General features: G+C 45.4%; 1 protein-coding gene across 3 annotated transcripts in view; it reads right to left on the bottom strand.

Moving 5' to 3' along the window:
• Positions 1-21,182, bottom strand: part of DOCK3 (dedicator of cytokinesis 3) — a 2,582,899-nt gene that overhangs the window by 2,062,096 nt on the left and 499,621 nt on the right. For all 3 annotated transcript variants that reach the window (XM_069644069.1, XM_069644070.1, XM_069644071.1), the window contains exon 2: positions 3,154-3,237. In XM_069644069.1, coding sequence (XP_069500170.1) covers positions 3,154-3,237 — 84 coding nt within the window. The remainder of the gene's footprint in view (positions 1-3,153; positions 3,238-21,182) is intronic.

Here is a 21,182-nt window from a genome sequence, read left to right as displayed (position 1 = left end):
ACTCACATATATTCTTATCTTTTAAAATAGCTCTAGGCACAGGATAGTTTTGGAAATGAACACACAGCTGCTAAGGTGGTAGGTATGACTCCATGATAAGCTAAATCTCGGTGACAAAACACCACCCAGGCACTGGTTATAATTTTTATATTATAGTGCAGTGTTTAAGGTGTGTCCCTAGTTCCATAGGGAACCCACACATTGAATTGGTAATAGCTTTTGACTTGCAGGACAGATTTGGCTGATATTTTGCAAAGACAAAGTTTGTCCTGGCCCCCCCCTACCCCCAGACTGAATATTTTGGGAAGTTATTAAGAACATTTTAAAAAAAACTGTTTTTGGCCTTTTGGCTACTACCTTTCATTTGTCATAGAGAAAAAGTCAACATTTCTGCACAGCGCAGGGCAAACACTGCTGGACGGAATTGGAGCAAAAAAGAAACAACTTGGGCATGAAGCGTTGACTCGATTTCCGGTAGAAGTCTGGGGTTAGACCATCCAGTAGTTTTAAAAATATCTGACGGGGAAGAGGGTGCAAAAAGCAGCGATTTCTTCTCAAAATTCTATTGCTAATAACTTGGGACTTGCTGGATGGATTTGGATGAAATGTTCAAAACAAAGGGTTTGTGAAGCCCCCCCCAACCCCAAAAGTGCAAATTTAGGGACCAATGTGTATAAAATGAAGAGGTTATAAAGAAAACAAAACACCACAGTTTTCAGCCCATTCATTTTGCCGTAGAGAAAAAGTGCAATTTCTGAACAGCCGCAGCGTGAAAAACGCTCAGCAGATTTGGCCCAAATAAGATCTTGTGTTCTGAAGCAGATACGGAAACGTACATGTTAATGCCGGATTCACTACATGACCACACTGTTTGCTCCTCAGCAAATGGCTTTACCTCCCCAAGACTTAGGGGGTCATTACGACCTTGGAGGTAACCATGCCGCAATTTGAGGCATGGCTACCTCCATTCCGGGTACCGGGTCTGGGTTCCCTGAATGGGGAAGTACCGGGCTATTCCAACCTTGGAGGGCCCAGTATTTCTCCATTCAGGGAACCCAGACCCGGTCCATCCCCATTCCCATTTGAGCCCCCATAGGGCTCAATGGGAATGGGGAGGGAGCTAAAAACGGGCCCGTTAATGACGGTCCCGTTGTTAGCATGCTGGTCTGCTAGCGGGACCCGATAAGGGCGCCAGGTTTTACGAGGCGACCTTTGCGGGTCCCGCAAGCAGACTCGTAATTGGGCGGTAAGGGGTTAACGGCGCTGGCACCTTTACCGGCGCTGTTAACCCCTGACCACCCACCTCGTAATGAAGCCCTTAGTTTCTATTTCTGGCAGCCAGCATTAAGAGAGGGTCTAATTGCCATTATGCGGTTGTACACGACACATTAATCACCACCCCTTCCACCAGTTTATATGCATGGTAAACACTTGAGCCCCTCCTCGTAAAACATGCGGTGGCATGCTGCTCACCTGTCTCCAATCCCTCTATACCCCCTCCCTGTAGACAAAGGGTATAATTCCCTTGCTGCCGTAGGAGTTGGGCTGACCTGAGATTTCATCCATATAACTTTCCCAGCTTCCAGTGCACTCCCCCCACCCTCCCTGGCCCTCCAAGGGCTGCTTATCCTGCAATCTATCCAACACGGGGTGAGCTCAGAACTTCACTGCTTGAATCATGTGAGGAAGGGCCAGCTGGACCATACCCTGAGCACTTCAAAGTTCAACGTTTTAGTTTCTCCAGTCCATGGGCGCTGGTCCCCCCACCTCCCAGGTGGACATAGGTAGGGCGGTCTGCAAAGGGGCTTTCATAGGTGGCTGTGCATTTGGGGAGCCCTGATCTGCTTTTGCCCCCTTTGGTGCTCCGATGTGCTACTGCTGTGCATGCATGCATAATCATGTTCTGTTCATGCGTACAGCACCAAACATGTCAACTTGATGCTCTTTCTTTACATAATGGCAAAAATGCACCACTTTATCAAGATGTTGCTTTTATAGCTCCAACAACATCCATACGGGCTGTCTCAGCACCTTACAGAGAATTGTTTCACTCACACACAGTGATGGGTGTCAGATGCCACGTGTATGGATGGGTGAGTTGCTGAATACATGGGTAGTGGGTTGCACTGTGATGTGCACAGACATTGTGATGCAATGTTGTACATCTATGCTGGGTGATGCAGCACAACAGAGTGTTGTTATCTTTACACTGTGACATTAGCTAAACTACGATTGGCAAAAAATAAAAGCTTTGTCTTTGGTGTAGGCCAAGGATAGGCATTTGCCAGGCACTGCCATAATGATAGTACCTAGCCATCAGATGCTAAAGGCTGGCTAATTGCGTGAGTACAAAGGGTTACATGTCTTTATAATGAATGATTTTATAACAAATGCGCATATAACAAAAAGGTTATAGCAACAAAAAAGAACATTTTTTTGGGGGGTTCCCCACAATCCCACGTTTCCCACCCCTAAAAACACACCCCAACCGTTTCCCCCACACGATTTAACCCTTTAGCCCAACCCCACATACATTTTCGTTATGTTTTTCGTTACATTTTTCGTTATATGTGGATTCTACATAACATTCTCGTTATAAAGACTGATTACCATACAAAAGCATATGATGTCAATGCCTGACAAATACCTATCTTATCCCGATACACAAGCCAACACTATTTGCTATGTCAGTGTTTCTTTGTGCTAGCAAAGTGTCATTTTGGTGTTATCATCTCCCTTCAAGCCAAAAGCATGGTCTGACAGAGCTTCATTTAAATTATACTTTGCCACAGAAATACAGACAAACACAGTTATGAAATTCTAGAGTTTTTCTTAGGATGATTTGTCAAAATATTCTATTAGACTAACTGCCTGATTCATGGAATTATTTGCGTGAAAAACGCAGATTTGCGCGCCTTTCTGCCCAAAAATCCCCATACTTCAAACAGGGATTTTCGGCCAGAAAGGCGCGCAAATCTGCGCTTTTCACGCAAATACTTCCATGAATCAGGCTGTAAATGTATTTACCAAATGGTAATTAACAGTTTCCAGGATTTACATTACACAGTCAGACGACATCACAGTTGTGGCCCCATAACTGAGGCACATCTGCAGCCTGACGTCCCAAACCTGGCAGCAAGCCAGGCCACTTACCTTCAAACTTTTCCAAGATGTGAACCGTCTCTCCTATTTCCAGTACCAACCCTTGGGGCAGACAACCCCTGTAACTGCATATCACTGCAAAAGAAACAAGAAATATAGAGTTATAAGTGCTATTCCGCGCTTTTCTATAGGGTTGCATTTTTATTTTCAACATTGCAGGCCTGAAAAGGAAATCTGGAATAAGAATTACATTCTAGAGCTTTTATATGTATTTCACGTACTCGTAAGTCTACCTTTTGAAAGAGTGTAGCCTGCCTGGTATTGGTCTTTTTGCATTTGAAAAGAGCACCTAATCCCATTCTCCAATACCTCAGGTGACCCATGACGTGCATGAATCATCATAAGCAGGCTGAGGGAATAGTCATGAAGGGTAAGACTGGGATGACGACTAAAATAATGTTCTGTTCAAAAAAGAGCTAAACTGTGCAAAGTGTATTTTTGCAGTGCAAAGTCATTTTGTACTGCAAAAATGACTTTGCACTGACTTCGCACTGCAAAAATACGTTTTGCACAGTTCCATGAATTAAGATTTGTGTCGGCAGTGCAAAGTCACTTTTCAGCAGTGCAAAGTCACCTTGAACCGTACAAAACATTCCATGAATCAGGCCTTTAGTACACAAGCCACAAATGAAACTGTAATAAGGGCACCTGCTTATGGCCATTATTTGATACAGGAATGCCACTGCGTGAAATGAAGTGCACAGTGCAGATTTGAAAGACCTTTCTTTATTTGTAACTTCAGTTAAAATTCCACAAAGAACCAGCTGATTTAACATAAATGAAATAGAAGCATGGAAAGTTGTTCAAGGATTTTGCATTTTGATATGTATAAAAATTCACAAATCCGGATTTGAAATGTAATTGTCATGCTGTAATAACATGCTTGCAAAAACTAGATAAATTGATCAAAATTAGCAAGAAAACATGTAATGTGTCCAAAGGGCCACGTAAATGGGACCATCATGTTCTTCCCAGGCACGGCAGCTTCAAGTCCACCATGCCTGAGTTTGACCAATTGACAGAGTACCTCCACTTTTCCCTATAACTATCAGTCTCTTAGGGTTTACCATGCTTATGCTCCAGTGAGAGTTTGCAGGAGCATGGCAGTCAGGGGAGTCAAGTAGCAGCAGGAGCCAGGTCAAGACAGCACAGGCCCCGAGGCAGAACAGCAACCGATCCTGTCACTGTGCCACAGCACCATGCATTTTTAGGTTTAGTTCATAGGTGTCACTTCAGCAGCATCTATGAGCCAAAATTGACAGCATTGTATGGTGGCGCTTTTGGATGCCATTTAAAGAGAGATACAGGGCTTTGGTATTTGTTTTTCCAGATTGCTATGTCAGTCATTTGGGTTGTAAGTCAAAGGATCGACAGTGAAAGGGTTGACAGGTCAAAGGATCGAAACCAAAGGGTCGACAGGTCAAAGGATCGAATTTTATTTTTATTTTTCACATTCTTTTTTTTTGGGGTGTTCCCCCGCCCCCCTTTTTTTTTGCTAAAAACCACTTTTTTCCCCCAAACGGAAACCTAAAAAAAATATATAATTTAAAAAAAACATTCGATCCTTTGACCTGTCGACCCTTTGGTGTCGATCCTTTGACCTGTCGACCCTTTAGATTCGATCCTTTGACTAGACACCAGTCACTTGTCACATTATATTAATATTTTGTAATTTGAAATTTCTAAGCAGGCTGCATGGTCTCCAACCTTGTTGCACTGACTGGTCATGCCGCTACAGTAATGTCTACTCACATTAAGAGTTGTCTGCAAGTTAATGGGCTAATTGCGGCCATCCAGAGGATATAAATCACTCTTTTAAAAGAGCATGTCTCTAGATATGTAACACCCAATTCAGTCTGCAAATCATCAAAAGGTAATGAGTTAATTGCACCTATGTTATGTTGTAAAGCTTTGTAGAGGAGCAGGTGTACACGTCATCTCTAGTTCCCACCCCCTCACCTCTGTCATACTGACACAGGAGTAAGAGAGGATTATGTGTGACACCCGGTATCGACACAATACCACAGCGAAGAAACGAGAGACGTAATGCACTTCGACAACCATATTGAACGTACTCTGGCACTGACATAGTAGAAGGATGTCTGCATATACCAGTGGGCACTGAGGAGCTGTAATTGAAATCAGAAGAGGGCAGAGTGACGTCATGAAGAGTAGGCACAAAAACACACAAAACCGATATATGCAAATACTTAAAGAATAAAGATGTAACTGAAGTAATATGAGAAGCATGTCATCGAATATGAAGAAATCATGCGCACCAAAGAAATAAGTGAGAAGAGACGAAGTGAATGTACACACGCAGAAACGCAAGGTAAATGACATATATAGAAGCTTGCTCCAGAAGAAAATATAACGTAACTAGAGAAGCCATGATTAAAAGATGGATGGACGTTGGACTTGTTTTCAGAATAACCAAGCTACCTCAGAAACAGGCCAGGGCTGCAGAGCTATGAGTCACTGGAAAAACAGCTTTGTGTGAGGAACAAGGAATATCTATTGACCTGGGATCAAGGATGCCACATCAAGGAATAATTACAAGGCACAAAGGGAGTCAAAAGGATAAGCCATGTACATAAGACATATTTCTCTTAGAATAAGTAAAGAAGAAAACATCTGCAAGTGCCAAGTATTGGTCAATCAAGGATGCAGAAAGCATGTGTGATGTTGAGAAACCAAGTCTCCAGAGGCCATGAGGAGTAATGACACCCAGCTAAATTTAATTAAATAGCACTAAATAAAAGATAAAAATGGACAACATTGTGGTTTCCTCTCGCCTGATTCAGAACCCGAAAACAAGACCTACTATTTAAGCTCCAGACGAAGATAGTGGTGTACCTACAGTCCCTTAAAAGTCCCAGACAAGAGAACAGTCTGCAAGGTCAACTACAAAGAAGAGGCCTTGGCTTAGGGCCTGACCGATGAGAGATGATAGACTAATTGGGCAAGTGGGTAGTAGTTTGACGTTGTTCTCTGCACCTGAGTTTCATTTTGCTTACATGCTGGTAAGGAGCCTAATGTACAAGGTTGGTAGAGAATGCCAACCAATCATAAGGGTCTGTGTAGCAGTGTGTTATACATCGTTGCAGAAGCCAATCCGCTGCTGTTATTTTGTCATGAATCTATAATATGCGTATTTAGAGGTGGTTCAAGGCGTGCCTACCAGATAAGGGGCATCCAATAATGATACTAACACTTATATGAGCTATAGTTCCCTTAACCAATCCCTTCCGTCAATAGGTTTTTGAAGTTTGCCACGTAGATTGACATCATAGCTGACACACTTTGAGGTATAAAGCCTTTGTATAATCAAATTATTATGTGGACTATTATTTTTTGTTTGCCAGGTTGCCCTACTTCACTGAGCAGATAATAAAGTAGCATTGTGCCATATTATTTGAGACTGTCTGGTTATTTGGGTCTGAGATCGTTATTGGTAATTCCAACTAGCACCTGTTACGCTTCAGGTGCTACTGCACAGCTTATCAAGCTCTGACTGGGGGAATACAACCTCTTAATTACGAGTGTCTTCAACCACTTAATTTTTAAGCAATACTGCATCTCAGCACACAGCCCTGAGTTAAAGTACTTAGTTGGTCTACTGTTGCCTTGAGTATAGAAAATGTAAAGACTAGCAGTAACACTTTATTACTATTTTGTAAAGAAAACGTAAAGACATTTAATAATGTTGAACAGAGGTAAGATGTCGAGCTATAGAAAAGCCAAATGTACTAGCTGTTTCAATGTAGGCTTATATTATTGTTTTTGATCGAGTCCTCCACACAATATTGGGCCTGATCACGAGTCTGGCGGTATCCCGGCAGTAATACCACCAGCACCAATAGCACTACCACTATTCAGTCCGGCACAATTAGCGATGGATCACGAGTAGCGGTTGGCCGGTTATTTCCCATTCCCTATTGGGTCATCGCCGGCGCAATTAGCGCCGCCCAAAACGGGTGGAAAGCAGGATTTTTACCTCCAGCAAAAAGCTGAAGGTAGAAATCCATACTTTCCGCCCAACCCATAATAGGGCCTGCCCTTAAATGCAGCGGTAATAGCCTTTCTGCTGCATTTAAGGGCTACTGCCCAACTTGTGATCAGGCATAATGCATGCTAGTTCACTACATTTATAACTCCGTTACCATATATGACAATATTGGGTGGGTGTGGTTGGAAACCAGCCAGGTTCCTCGAATTGATATTTATATTAACGTAGTACAATTAAATGCATTTAAATGCAAGGAAAAATGTATATTACATTATTTGATGGTGGTTGAAGAAGAAATGTCACCAATCACTTTGATTTGGGGTTTTTCTGAAGGCATGATCGGCAGTGAAAATGCCTGCTGCCTGGTGAGCAACTTCATAACCACATGGGTACTGAGGGTTCAACAACATGCAACAAACTGCTCGAAAACATAATATGAGACAACATCTATGGACATCAGAAATAGAGCGATGGGCACTCTTGCTTCAGTGGCAGACATCCACCCCCTCAAATTAAATCTATGCACTGGTAAAAACAACTAGCCACACTGTTATTGGCATTTAAATAATATGCTTGATAAATGAGGCCTCCTTAATGCCCTAGTGTTCCTTTGATGACCCTCACTCAGAAGTGTGAAAGTGTGATTCAGCCGGGTTTTGATGGGCTGTGACTTGTAGGTTGCCCAATAATTGTTGCAGAAGCTGCCACTAAACCATCCGGGCTACTCCACCAGATTAGTTTGATGTCGTTATATTTGTAACCCTGGTTTGATGTTTGCCCTGCTGTATTTTGCCCCTTGGCACTGTATGCATTGTTTGCTCTAGCTGAATTGTTTGAAATAGGTAAATAGTTGCCCCACTCTATTTTGCTCCTCAGTATCTCAGATTGTTTGCCCACAGTTTCAGTTATGTGCCCAAACACTAGCAATGTTCTTCATGGCCAAACACACTACATGCAGACCAACTATGGCACTCGCACACAGCAATATCAAATCTCTGTAAGACCACCTTACATATCAACAGGCTGGCCATTCCAACCTTACACCACAGGCACAAACGGGTACCATCTAGACCAACAACAACAAAAAACTAGAAATAGGCCCTTTCACTTTGGATATTGACTGCGGATATTCCCCACTAATATAAGCCACACCCTTCTTTAAAGTCTGCAACAGTGCATCATGACTATATGAATGGCACTGGTGCATGGCATACATCCCAGTAACATAATGCAACAAACATACTCAGTTTGCTCTTAAGCCTACATATCTGGAGGAAGGTGTGTGTATGTTTTAAGGATTCCTTCATTGTTATGCTATGTTAGAAAATGTTATATGGCGCGGCTTCCACCCTAATGCATCATGGCGCTGAGGACAAACCCGAAACAGCAGTCATGTTCGAAGAAGAGGAAATGTAATTGAATAAAATTGTCTAGTGATAGCGACGAAAAGCCAGATGGTCAGCCATCATTCACAACGAGAGAGGGAGTTTGTTCCAGTGGTGGGTGGCGCTAACAGAGAACGCTTGGCTGTCAGTTCTAGATCGATAAACTCTGGGAGCTTGAATCAGAAAGTCTGATGATTAGCAGAGCAGCCGTGAAGGGGCATAGACAAAATGCTAACTTTAAGTAGTCTGCACCCAAGCCAGGCTCAGTGAACTAAACACAGCGATATAATGTGAATACGGCGAGACACAGGCAGCCAAGGAAGGTTGCGTATCACAGGAGCGATATGTCCGTGAATAGATACACCAGAAACAACCTGAACCGCTGAATTTTGTAGCACTTGCAACCTGTCTAACAAGTAGGCAGGCTGCGATAGATATAGCGTATTACAGTAATCCAAAGTGCTAAGGATTAGGGAAGCCACAACCGTAGCATGCAAAGAGGGAGGCAGGAAAGGAAGAACTTTGCGCAAAACTCTAAGTTTGAGATGACCGTTCTGACAAACCAGGCCGACTTGTGCCTCCATGGAAAGGGGGGGGCATATATTTTCACTCTGAGATTTTGTACCAATGACACTGGCTGTGGATGGGGGGACCTAAGGATGCTGTTCAGAAATCAGGTATCCAAAGGGAAATGGCAGAGGGCAAGCCGACAATCAACACCTAAGATGGATCGCTGTTAAACTTAAGACAGTTCTGGCACATCCAGTCTCCAACAGATTTCAAGCAGTTGTTAAGATTGGCAGCCCCTCCAGGGTTGTTATGGTTACAAAGAACCACAATCTATGTGTCATCAGCATACATATAGCAGCGAAAGCTAAAAGACTGAATACGTTTTGCAAGAGGTTACATGTATACATTAAAACGATAGGTGAGAGAGCAAATCCCTGGGGAACAACACCCATGATAGACCGAGAAGATGAGACATATGGATGCAAAGAGAGAGTTTGGGAACCATCAGTAAGAAATTAACCAAACCAGGCCAGTACCAAGCCAGAAATGCCCGCCACAACCAGTCTCTGTGACAAGATGGAATGCTATATGCTGTCAAAGGCGGCTGACCGATCTAATAAAATCAGTTGCCCGTGCCACCCATATCCACAAACCTTGCAAGATCGGCCAAACAGACACCAGTACAGACTCTGGGCCACGGCCCAGCCTGAAACCCAACTGGAACGGATTGAAAAAAGAGGAGTTCTCAAGGAAAGAGCTATGCATAAGGATGACTAAAGATTCCATAAATTTCATCAAGTAGGGAAGTAGAGCGATCGGACGATAGTTGGAAGGAAGCAAAGGATCCAGATAAACCTTTTTTTTAAAACCAAGGCGTGTTTAAGTGAAAAGCAATAGAGATAGAAGTAAAGGAATGATTAACAGCAGATGTGACCAAGGTAGCGATGTCAGCTATGATTCATTTAAACGCTGAGAGAGTTATAGGGACAAGAGGAGAGGAGGATTTAAGTTTAAAAGTGGCCTGGATGATATAATCCGAACACAAAGGTAGGAAAGTAGACCATGAAAGTGAACTAGTAAATCCAGTTGGAGATATCAAATTGTCTAATGAAAGATTAGAGGTGGAAGACAGAATTGTTTGACAAATAAGGTAAATTTTATCAATAAAGAAGTTAGATAGAGACTCACACGGAGATTGTGTAGAAGGAACAGGATTAGGTAAAGAAGACCTTCTGGAAAGAGACTTTACCATTGTTAACAATTCTTTTGGTTGATTGAGGGCATGTGTAAATTGACCAGAGAAATAAGAACGTGTGGATTTGAATATGGCTCGCTGATAAGCTTTAGTTGCCTCGTTAAAGGCAGTCCTAGCTGAGTCAGTGTAATCAATCCGCCATTGGCAGATGGGGAGCAGGTGCAAGTGGATCTAGGTCACCTGGCCTAAGCCCCACCCACCTGGTGCCTTCCTGCCAGCCACTCTTTTTCACCACTTAGCAAGCCCCGCTCACCTGGTGCCTTCCTGTTTGCTGCTCTTTCTCCCTACTTACGGAGCCCTCCAGCCTCTTTTGCTTTGCAGATCGGGAGCAGGTGCAAGTGGATCTAGGTCACCTGGCCTAAGCCCCACCCACCTGGTACCTTCCTGTTTGCCGCTCTTCTTCCCTACTTAAGGAGCCCTCCAGCCTCTTTTCCTTTGCAGATGGGGAGCAGGTGCAAGTGGATCTAGGTCACCTGGCCTAAGCCCCGCCCAACTGGTGCCTTCCTGCCTGCCGCTCTTTTTCACCACTTAGCAAGCCCCACTCACTTGGTGCCTTCCTGCCTGCCGGTCTTTTTCACCACTTAGCAAGCCCCGCCCACCTGGTGCCTTCCTGTTTGCTGCTCTTTTTCCCTACTTAAGGAGCCCTCCAGCCTCTTTTCATTTGCAGATGGGGAGCAGGTGCAAGTGGATCTAGTTCACCAGACATAAGCCCCGCCCACCTGATGCCTTCCTGCCTGCCACTCTTTTTCACCACTTAGCAAGCCCCGCCCACCTTGTGCCTAACTGTTTGCTGCTCTTTTTCCCTACTTAAGGAGACCTCCAGCCTCTTTTTCTTTGCAGTTGGGGACCTGGTGCAAGTGGATCTAGGTCAGCTGGCCTAAGCCCCGCCTACTTGGTGACATCCTACTTGCCGCTCTTTTTCACCACTTAGCAAGCCCCGCCCACCTGGTGCCTTCCTGTTTACCGCTTTTTTCCCTACTTAAGGAGCTCTCCAGCCTCTTTTCCTTTGCAGATAGGGAGCAGGTGCAAGTGGATCTAGGTCACCTGGCTTAAGCCCCACTCACCTGGTGCCTTCCTGCCTGCCGATCTTATTCACCACTTAGCAAGACCCACCCACTTGGAGCCTTCCTGTTTGCCGCTCTTTTTCCCTGCTTAAGGAACCCTCCAGCCTCTTTTCCTTTGCAGATGGGGAGCAGGTGCAAGTGGCTCTAGGTCACCTGGCCTAAGCCCCGCCCACCTGGTGCCTTCCTGCCTGCTGCTCTTTTTCACCACTTAGCAAGCCCCGCCGACCTGGTGCCTTCCTGTTTGCCACTCGTTTACCCTACTTAAGGTGCCCTCCAGCCTCTTTTCCTTGGCAGATGAGGAGCAGGTGCAAGAGGATTTAGATCACCTGGCCTAAGCACCACCCACCAGGTGACTTCATGTATTCCGCTCTTTTTCACCACTTAGCAAGCCCCACCCAACTGGTGCCTTCCTGTTTGCCGTTCTTTTTCCCTACTTAAGGAGCCCTCCGGCCTCTTTTCCTTTGCAGATGGGGAGCAGGTGCAAGTGGATCTAGGTCACCGGCCCTAAGCCCCGCCCACCTTGTGCCTTCCTGTTTGCTGCTCTTTTTCCCTACTTTAGGAGCCCTCCAGCCTCTTTTCCTTTGCAGATGGGGAGCAGGTGCAAGTGGATCTATGTCACCTGGCCTAAGCCCTGCCCACGTGGTGCCTTCCTGCCTGCCGCTCTTATTCACCACTTAGCAAGCCCCGCCTACCTGGTGCCTTCCTGCCTGCCACTCTTTTTCACTAATTAGCAAGCCCCGCCCACCTGGTGCCTTCCTGTTTGACACTCTTTTTCCCTACTTAAGGAGCCCTCCAGCCTCTTTTCCTTTGCAGATTGGGAGCAGGTGCAAGTGGATCTAGGTCACCTGGCATAAGCCCCGCCCACCTGGTGCTCTCCTGCCTGCCGCTCTTTTTCACCACTTAGCAAGCCCGCCCATTTGGTGCCTTGCTGTTTGCCGCTCTTTTTCCCTACTTAAGGAGCCCTCCAGCCTCTTTTCCTTTGCAGATGGGGAGCAGGTGCAAGTGGATCTAGGTCACCTGGCCTAAGCCCCAGCCACCTGGTGCCTTCCTGCTTGCCAATCTTTTTCACCACTTAGCAAGCCCTCCGTACTTGGTGCTTTCCTGTTTGCTTCTCTTTTTCCCTACTTAAGGAGCCCTCCAGCCTCTTTTCCTTTGCAGATGGGGAGCTGGTGCAAGTGGATCTAGGTCACCTGGCCTAAACCCCGCCTACCTGGTGCCATCCTGCTTGCCGCTCTTTTTCACCACTTAGCAAGCCCCACCCACCTGTTGCCTTCCTGTTTGCCGCTCTTTTTCCCTACTTAAGGAGCCCTCCAGCCTCTTTTCCTTTGCAGATGGGGAGCAGGTGCAAGTGGATCTGGGTCACCGGCCCTAAGCCCCACCTACCTGGTGCCTTCCTGTTTGCCGCTCTTTTTCCCTACTTTAGGAGCCCTCCAGCCTCTTTTCCTTTGCAGATGGGGAGCAGGTGCAAGTGGATCTATGTCACCTGGCCTAAGCCCTGCCCATGTGGTGCCTTCCTGCCTGCCGCTCTTATTCACCACTTAGCAAGCCCCGCCCACCTGGTGCCTTCCTGCCTGCCACTCTTTTTCACCACTTAGCAAGCCCCGCCCACCTGGTGCCTTCCTGTTTGCCACTCTTTTTTCCTACTTAAGGAGCCCTCCAGCCTCTTTTCCTTTGCAGATTGGGAGCAGGTGCAAGTGGATCTGGGTCACCTGGCATAAGCCCCGCCCACCTGATGCCTTCCTGCCTGTCGCTCTTTTTCACCACTTAGCAAGCCCCGCCCACCTGGTGCCTTGCTGTTTGCTGCTCTTTTTCCCAACTTAAGGAGCCCTCCAGCCTCTTTTCCTTTGCAGATGGGGAGCAGGTGCAAGTGGATCTAGGTGACCTGGCCTAAGCCCCGCCCACCTGGTGCCTTCCTGCCTGCCACTCTTTTTCACCACTTAGCAAGCACCACCGACCTTCTTAGGCCTGCCTCTTCCTTCCTGCTCTTAACTTTTAGATCAAGGGCGTCCTAAGGGAAGGGGAGACGAAGAAAAGGGCAATTCCTGTTTGGACCTCAGACAGCAGGTAAGCATGCACCAACATTTGTTACTCTGTCTGGTCCCCTGTGATGTTCCCTTGTGCCCCCCATTGTCTCATACAGGCATTTCCTGTTTTGCTTGATTTGTCTACCCTGCTCCCCTTTCACCCCACTCAAGCCTACTTCTGCAGGAGTCTGTCCTGATACATTCTGGTTTCACCATCACTGTCTTGTGGACAATGCTGGATTTCACTTTTATGGACATCATTCATTCATGGTGCGTCACCCTTTCACAACTCTCATGCTGAACTTCCTTTGCATCTTGTACTCATGGTGGCCCTGAATCATGCTGTTCCCATCTTCATCTTGTATCCTGGCTTGCAACATTATGTGTTACTACTGACTTCTGCAATTGTATTCACTCTCCCCTCTTGCTTCTCCACTCTTTTTGACTGATAACTCTCTATTCTCCCCACCTTTCCCTTCTCCCTCTTCCTATCTCCTCCCCTTACTTTCTTCTATGCAATTTCTCTATCGGAATTGTCCCTGGACCTAGTATGATAGCAACCTCATCTGTCTCCTCCTCCCTCCCCTTAATGTTTTTTTTCCTCCCCATGCCCCCTCCAGCACTATCTGCAATGTTGTCAGGCCTAGTATGATATTCGCTTATTTTGTTCCTCCCCTACCTTTCTGCACCCCTCTCCTCACCTCTTGTTTTTTTTCCGGCTCTACCAGAAATGTCGTAAGGCCTAGTACGGTAGTCGCCAGTCTATTTCCATTTCCTTCCCACTCTCCCCCTCCTTTCCTTATCTATGTCTTAGCTCTTGCACTATCTGAAATGTCGTCAGGCCGAGTATGATAGTTAATTTCACATCCTTACTGTTCATGGCCTGTAAGAATGTCATTATTTTTCCTTTGTTCCCTCCCTTGCCTTGAAGCGCTTTGAAACACATTGTGTATAGGCGCTATATAAATAAACTATCATATCATATCCATCTCCATCAAAGTATCACAAACGATTAAGACACTGGGCGTGTACCTCGAACCAAGCCTGACCATGGACAGGCAGGTCAATGCCATTGCATCCTCTGCAGCATATCACTCTAAATTGATCAACGCTGTCAGACCATTCTTAACCCAACAGAACTGTATTACCATAGCTAGAGTCCTCATCGGCTCCAGACTGGATTACTGCAATGCCCTCTTTATTGGCACCTCCCAAAGGAACTTGGCTAAACTCCAGATAGCACAGAATAATGCCTTAAGGGCCGCTACGGGCGTATCACGCAGGGAACACATCTCAACGCTTAGAAGACAGGCACATTGGCTACCTATCAAGGAAAGGGTTGTTTTCAAAACGCTAGCCCTAAACCACAAATGTATTCACGGCCTCGCCCCTAGGTACCTAGTGCAAAGGATCTCCAGACAAACAGCGTCTAGACCTGCCATATCCGCCTATGCCAACTGCATCATGGTTCCTCGAACGCGTAGAGTGCGTGCTGGAGGATCAAGATTCTCAACTACGGATGCTACTCTTTGGAACAAACGCCCAGACCAGATTAGATCTATCGAGTTCCATGCTGCCTTCCGCAAGGCCTTAAAAACAAGGCTCTTTGTCTAAGGGTTTATCCCCCATGTGCAATATTTCTACATATATTACCTCACTGAACTGTACACACTTTTCAATGTAGAATATCGTACTTTGTAACTTAACCCTGTAAGTAACTGTCTGTAAGCATCACACTTGGGCCGCTTTTTGTAACCCACAAGCAAGCCTTCTTAAGTATCCTTATAGCGCCTCGATTCCTGGAGGGCTGAAGTGCGCTCTGTGGGATGTATCAACCCACTCATCCAAGCCCTGCAACATCACTGTGCATTGCCTGCAGAAGAAACGGCCACTGGAAAGCATGCTGCTCGCTAGAAATCACCAGAAATTGCGCAGTGAAAACCTGAAAAATAGGCCACCATCTACTTTTGCTTGTGTCAGTGAGCACAGGAGATCACTGCCAAAAACAACCATTGGGCTACCCACAAAGTAGCCTGAAACCACTTGGAAATAGCAATGCTGATTGAAAAAGAAACACAGAGCTGTTTGAAAATCCGTTTTCTTGATTGTGACAAATTGATAAAATCATGGCTCACAAATCAGCTAAAAGATCCATCCTCTTTATTGGGTGTTCCACATCATTTACTGTAAGAATCCACATCAATACAATGTCAGCAAAAATCATATGTTCTCAGAACAAAATCCTATTTTAAAGATACTTGATGGAAAGACAGCTGTCAAAATGGGTGTAATACCGTTGCTCACCTCTACCAGAAAGCCGGCGTTTTAAAACCATTTTTTTGGTAAAGTTGAACAATTGAACTCAAACTATGCCCAAGAAACACTTGCTATCAGAAGCCTAAGGGGTGGATACAATTTAAAACTATATTCTGAAAAGGCTTGAAGGTAGAAATTGTTTAATGTATGTGTTAAAAATGTGGGTAATATTATAAGAAAAGAAAAATTGTAGACATTTGAGTTTAAGAATTAAAGTTTTCCCACACAGTGCTTCAAACGAATTTCACACCTTTTCCCTGGACAAAGGAAGCTTCCCCTGCCCTTGGCCAAGAGATTGACAGGCTGGTGTGAACAGGAACTAGCAGAGGCACCCTGGCCTGTTGCTCTCAGTCAAAACAATGGATTCTTTGGGATGAATAGGAATATGCTAAATTTGGGTGTAACTGACCACAAAGTGTTGCAAGGAAACAAGACATGTGACCCTCTGAGTCAGCCCAGCTCTAGGAGGTGAACCAGACTGAGGTGTGAATTGAATTGAAAGCAAATGTATGTTTTATAAAAATGCTTATAACAACCTCAAATTTTTCATTTTAAGAAGGGAATTTTTCATTTTAAGAACCTCAAAGTTTCCCAAGCTGACAAAAACGGGAAACTTTGAGGTTCTTAAAATGAAAAATGCCCTCACTATTTAAGACTAAGCTAGATGCTGTGTGATGTTCTGAGACCAAACCCCGGAATTTATTCATATTGCAGCTGCTGTGTTGTTGCTATGAACATAATAAATTACAGTAATATGCACATAGAGGATATGAATGCATTTCTAAAAATGGATGCAGAAATAATATTGGGAAACCCACCAAAAGCGCAAAAAGTGGTCATTTCTGAACCAAAGCTCCTAGGAAGATAAGAGTTGGACAGAAATGTACCTTAGGCAATCTGTCATGCAATTTAGGTAGCATTAACAAGTTGTGTAGATTGTAAATATATGAAAAATCATATATGCTGTACAGACACAAAGGGGAGTGTTTTCACCTAAGCCATAAGCACAGCATCACTCTGACTTATTCTGACATGCTGGTCCTTCATCCAGTCAGGGGACAGGAAATCCTCTGACAAATCAAATCCTTAGAGGGTTGGGCATAGAGAATCAGCCTCCCACCCACTTTGGAAATACATAAATAAGGACTGCTAGGACAAGGAGGACACACACGTTTCCACTACTCACCAATTTCTTGGCGAAGCACTCTGCAGGAAGACTCCAGACTCCACATAGATCCAGAGACCAGACTCTAGAACCAAACTCTAGAACTTTGAAGCAGAGAGGCCTAATTCACAAGCTGAACCCTTATAAGCAGGCCTGCAGAATCTAGCAAGCTAATTCTAACCCCTAAACTCCCCAGGGGCTCTCACCTTCAACAGCCGGGCTGTGCTGTTTGCTTCTAGCTAAGAACCCTGTGCTAGAACCAAGGTCCAGACCCAGAAAGCAGAGTTGTATCCAGAACCCGTCAGATCCAGTCCAAGAGGCCACCCAGACCGCCATGCAGTGCTGAGAGCAGAACCCAGAGTGCCTGAGACCTGTCCGGTGGCGAGAGAACCCAGCCAAACCCTTGACCAGATCTTGACGAGGCCCATTCCATTCCATAGCCTAGGAGTGAGTATTTAGTCTAGAACTGTCCCTAGTCATCTCTTAGTTTAAAGTAATCATATTCCAACTATCTCAACCTGTCCAGAACTGTATTACAGAACCTCTTTTATCTATCCTAAATTCTTCTCTCCTCCACATAATTCTTGATAATTGTAGCAATAATCATCTTTGCGCTGATATTTCTGAAGAGGGACCAGTGTTTTGACGGACAGAGATCAGAGCGGTGGCGCCGCTGTTCTGGTGGCTGCCCATTGAGTGTCTTGCTTCTTCATAGCTCCTTAGTATATGCCTATCCTTGTTGGTAAGTCTTTAAAGCGCATCTGTCATTTCTGAAATCTTGATTCTATTTCTGAAACATCTACCTTCACAAAAACATCCGTAACCGCACGTTCTAGAACCGAAATTTAACTGTCATTTTGAAGCTAAGATCCTAAGCTTTCCAATGAACGTAAAACGATATTCCAATTTATTATAGTTTTTCCGTAATCGCGTTTCACGCACGCAGAAAAGCTGCCTCGAATTGCCATTTAGCTCCATTTCAACACATGCCAAAATGGCTTTTTCTTGTTTGCAACTGCTGAGATTCGTTTTCAATCTGATAATCATTCATGAATCATTGCTAGTGTTGACCTGAACCAATCCAAAGTAACTATCACTTATCCTGAATCTCCTTTAGTGAATTGAAATCATTTTAGCATATTTATACCTTTTTTGCAATCACATTCAAAAGTATTTTTGCCTGTTTTAAAATTAGACCTGTTCTCTCTAAGCTTGCTGGGGGAACTGGAATTGAACTGCATTATTGATTGTATTCCTGAAACCTGTGTGCCCTCATTTCCATCTCTTCATATTGCACAGTGGGGGTAGTGAGTAGTCACAAGGGAAAAGAGTGATCATATTGTCTTTTGATTGAAACATATCAAGTTTATTTATGTGTTGCATTCTTTCCCTTTTGCATTTCCTTGAACCATAACAGTATTCTCTGCTACCTTATTATCCTATTCCTACTCCTTACTGATTAAAGAGATTGTTGATATTGTGATATTACCCATTACTGATTACTGTTAATATTCATAAGTGTGATATTCAGATATTATTTTATTCATAAAAGTGTGATATATATATTGTTCAATTCTTCAAATAAACCTTTTAATTTGCAAAACAAACCTACTTCTTGGCACAGTGAGGTCGGGGAGATCCAAAGAGAGAGACATAAAAATATATAAATAAGGGCTTCCATTGGGCATCCCAGACTAGGTATTGACTTAGTTGGAGTGCCGGATTGAAGTCACTTACAGATTGGGGGCTCGTCCGGGATTTCTGGATTAGAACTACCACTTGTGCATCTTAATACAGTGTGCTAACTGACAGGATACATAAATCCTGTTGGGCTACTATGCTGTGTTACACTGTAAAAGCACCCCTCAAAAAGGAACGCTCTTAGGAAATGGTCTGTTTTGCAAAATAAAATAATAAACTTCTGTAAGTCAGGAAGGAAATCAATTTCCAGAATGGCAACATTGGTAGACATCAAGATAGCTAGAGAGCACCTTTTACATAAGCTATTTGTGAGAGGTGAGTGGACTGAGAAGGACCAGAATGTGTGGTTGCAGGCAATCACTCAACAGGTCACTGCAACTGGGTTAGATATCTGGAAAGATCAGGGTCCCTTACATGTGGCCCTGAGTGAACTATATATGGCCCTAAGGCCAAGGATGAGCATGACAAGATTGTCAGGATAGCAGTACATTTATATTTATCTATGGGAGCGATACAGGACAAATGTGCTGAAGGCCAATATCTGGCAAGTAGGCAACTGATGGCATTAGAGAAGGCCCAATCTGATCTGGACTCTTCTGAGCAGAGGCTGCAGAGGAGCCAGGAGTCAGAAAACGAAAATAGGCAGTATATAATTAAAATAAAAGAGGATATGGGTATCCTGCGATAGGAAAGGGCAGACCAGGATACCCGAATTCTGTCCTTGCAGAAGGAGTATCAAGAAGGTTTGGACTCCCTACTGCAGAGGCAGAAAAAGCTGGAGCAACAACTGGATTTCAATAGGGTATGCACAGAGCAGGTAGTCACCCTGCAAAGCCACCTAGATAGAGAAAAGGCAGAGAGCAACAAATTATTACTGAAAGACCTGGACACCCAAGCAGAATTTGAGGAAGAGTGCCCTTCAAAGGCAGAGGGACGACCTGGCGGCACAGAGGCAGGCTCTTACTCAGGAAAGGGATACCTTAGGCCAGGAAGTCTGCCACTTGAAAGGGAAGCTGGAAGAAAATCACCTGGCCCTCCAGGGACTGGGTGACCTCCAAAAAGAGCATCACAACTTGTTAGAGCACACCAGGAGAGTGGAAGATGCTCTGGCAAAAAATGAACAGGCCAGTAGGGACGGGACCCAGGAGGTAACCCTCCTGCAGAAAAGGCTGGCCCAGTACTCCAAGACAAACCAGGAAGCGTAGAGAGAAAATGAGGCTCTCTGTCAGCACAATGATAGGATCCAGCAACAGGTAGCCATTCAGGAGAGACTGATAGAGTCTAGTAAGGCCTTGATTGATGAACTGAAAGCACAGGCTCTTGCATGGCAACAGAGAGCAGGGGCTGATAGAGATGAGGTTCGCTGGGAAAGGGAAATACCTCAGCATAACCTCAGGAGCCCTAGTACCAGAGGCCTCCATCTCTCTCAGTCCCTGGACTCTGCCACCCCCATGTCCCCTGGCGCACATGAGCTCAGGGCCACGGGGATGGCAGATTACTATCCAGTCAAAAGTATGGGGCTCACAGGCCAGTACCTCCCAGTAATGGATGGGTGGGCATCCGGGTATAGGCACCCAAGTACAGTGCAATTTAGTGCGGAACCCCAGGAGAGTAGGCCCACTAAGGGCATCCTGAAAACCTCTGCCCAGTTAGGTCAGTGGGGGGGTACCCATCAAATCCTGGCAGCAAGGAGGAATCTGAAGACTCCTCTGTGTGTCCCAGGACACAAGAGACTAGGTCCCCACATTTTGCCAGCCATTCCCAGGCTCGCAGAATCCGGGAAAACCTGGAAGATCAGACAGGCACCTCTGGGAGCAGTGCCTCTGAGTCAGAGGATGAATGGACCAGGGTTACCCGAACCAAGAAGGCCAATAAGGCAAAAAGGGCCTTGCTAAGGACCCCTTAAAACAGATTACGGCAACTAGAGCGAGGTGAGTGGTGCTGCAGCATTTTGTCAATTTTTCAGACCCTAGGCAGCCTTATTTTCAATGTAACATCCAGGGCCTCTGCTGTGGCTGCATTTCCTCGCACTGAGCCTCATTCCCCACTTCCTGATTCTACCGGCCATTCCCCTCCCTGATCGCACCCACCCCCCGCGCTGATTGGATAACATCTCCAGGCCCTCCCAATCTAGTCAGCAGCACCGCTCGCACTCGACTCTTTTCAACTAGAGCGAGGTGAGTGGCGCTGCAGCATTTTGTCCATTTGCAGACCCCAGGCAGCCTTATTTTCATTGTAACATCCAGGGCCTCTGCTGTGGCCGCATTTCCTCGTGCTGAGCCTCGTTCCCCACTTCCTGATTCTACCGGCCATTCCCCTCCCTGATCCCGCTCACCCCCGCGCTGATTGGATAACGTCTCCAGGCCCTCCCAATCTAGTTAGCAGCACCGCTCGCACTCGACTCCTTTCAACTAGAGCGAGGTGAGTGGCGCTGAAGCATTTTGTCCATTTGCAGACCCCAGGCAGCCTTATTTTCATTGTAACATTCAGTGCCTCTGCTGCGGCCGCATTTCCTCACGCTGAGCCTCGTTCCCCATTCCTGATTCTACCGGCCATTCCCCTCCCTGATGACACCCACCCACTGCGCTGAT

The sequence above is a fragment of the Ambystoma mexicanum genome, chromosome 2p (assembly GCF_040938575.1).
Source record: "Ambystoma mexicanum isolate Mex_15411 chromosome 2p, UKY_AmexF1_1, whole genome shotgun sequence".
Lineage (NCBI taxonomy): Eukaryota > Metazoa > Chordata > Amphibia > Caudata > Ambystomatidae > Ambystoma > Ambystoma mexicanum.
Note: the sequence above shows the minus strand (reverse complement) of the source record. Positions and strands in the feature narration are given on the sequence as shown.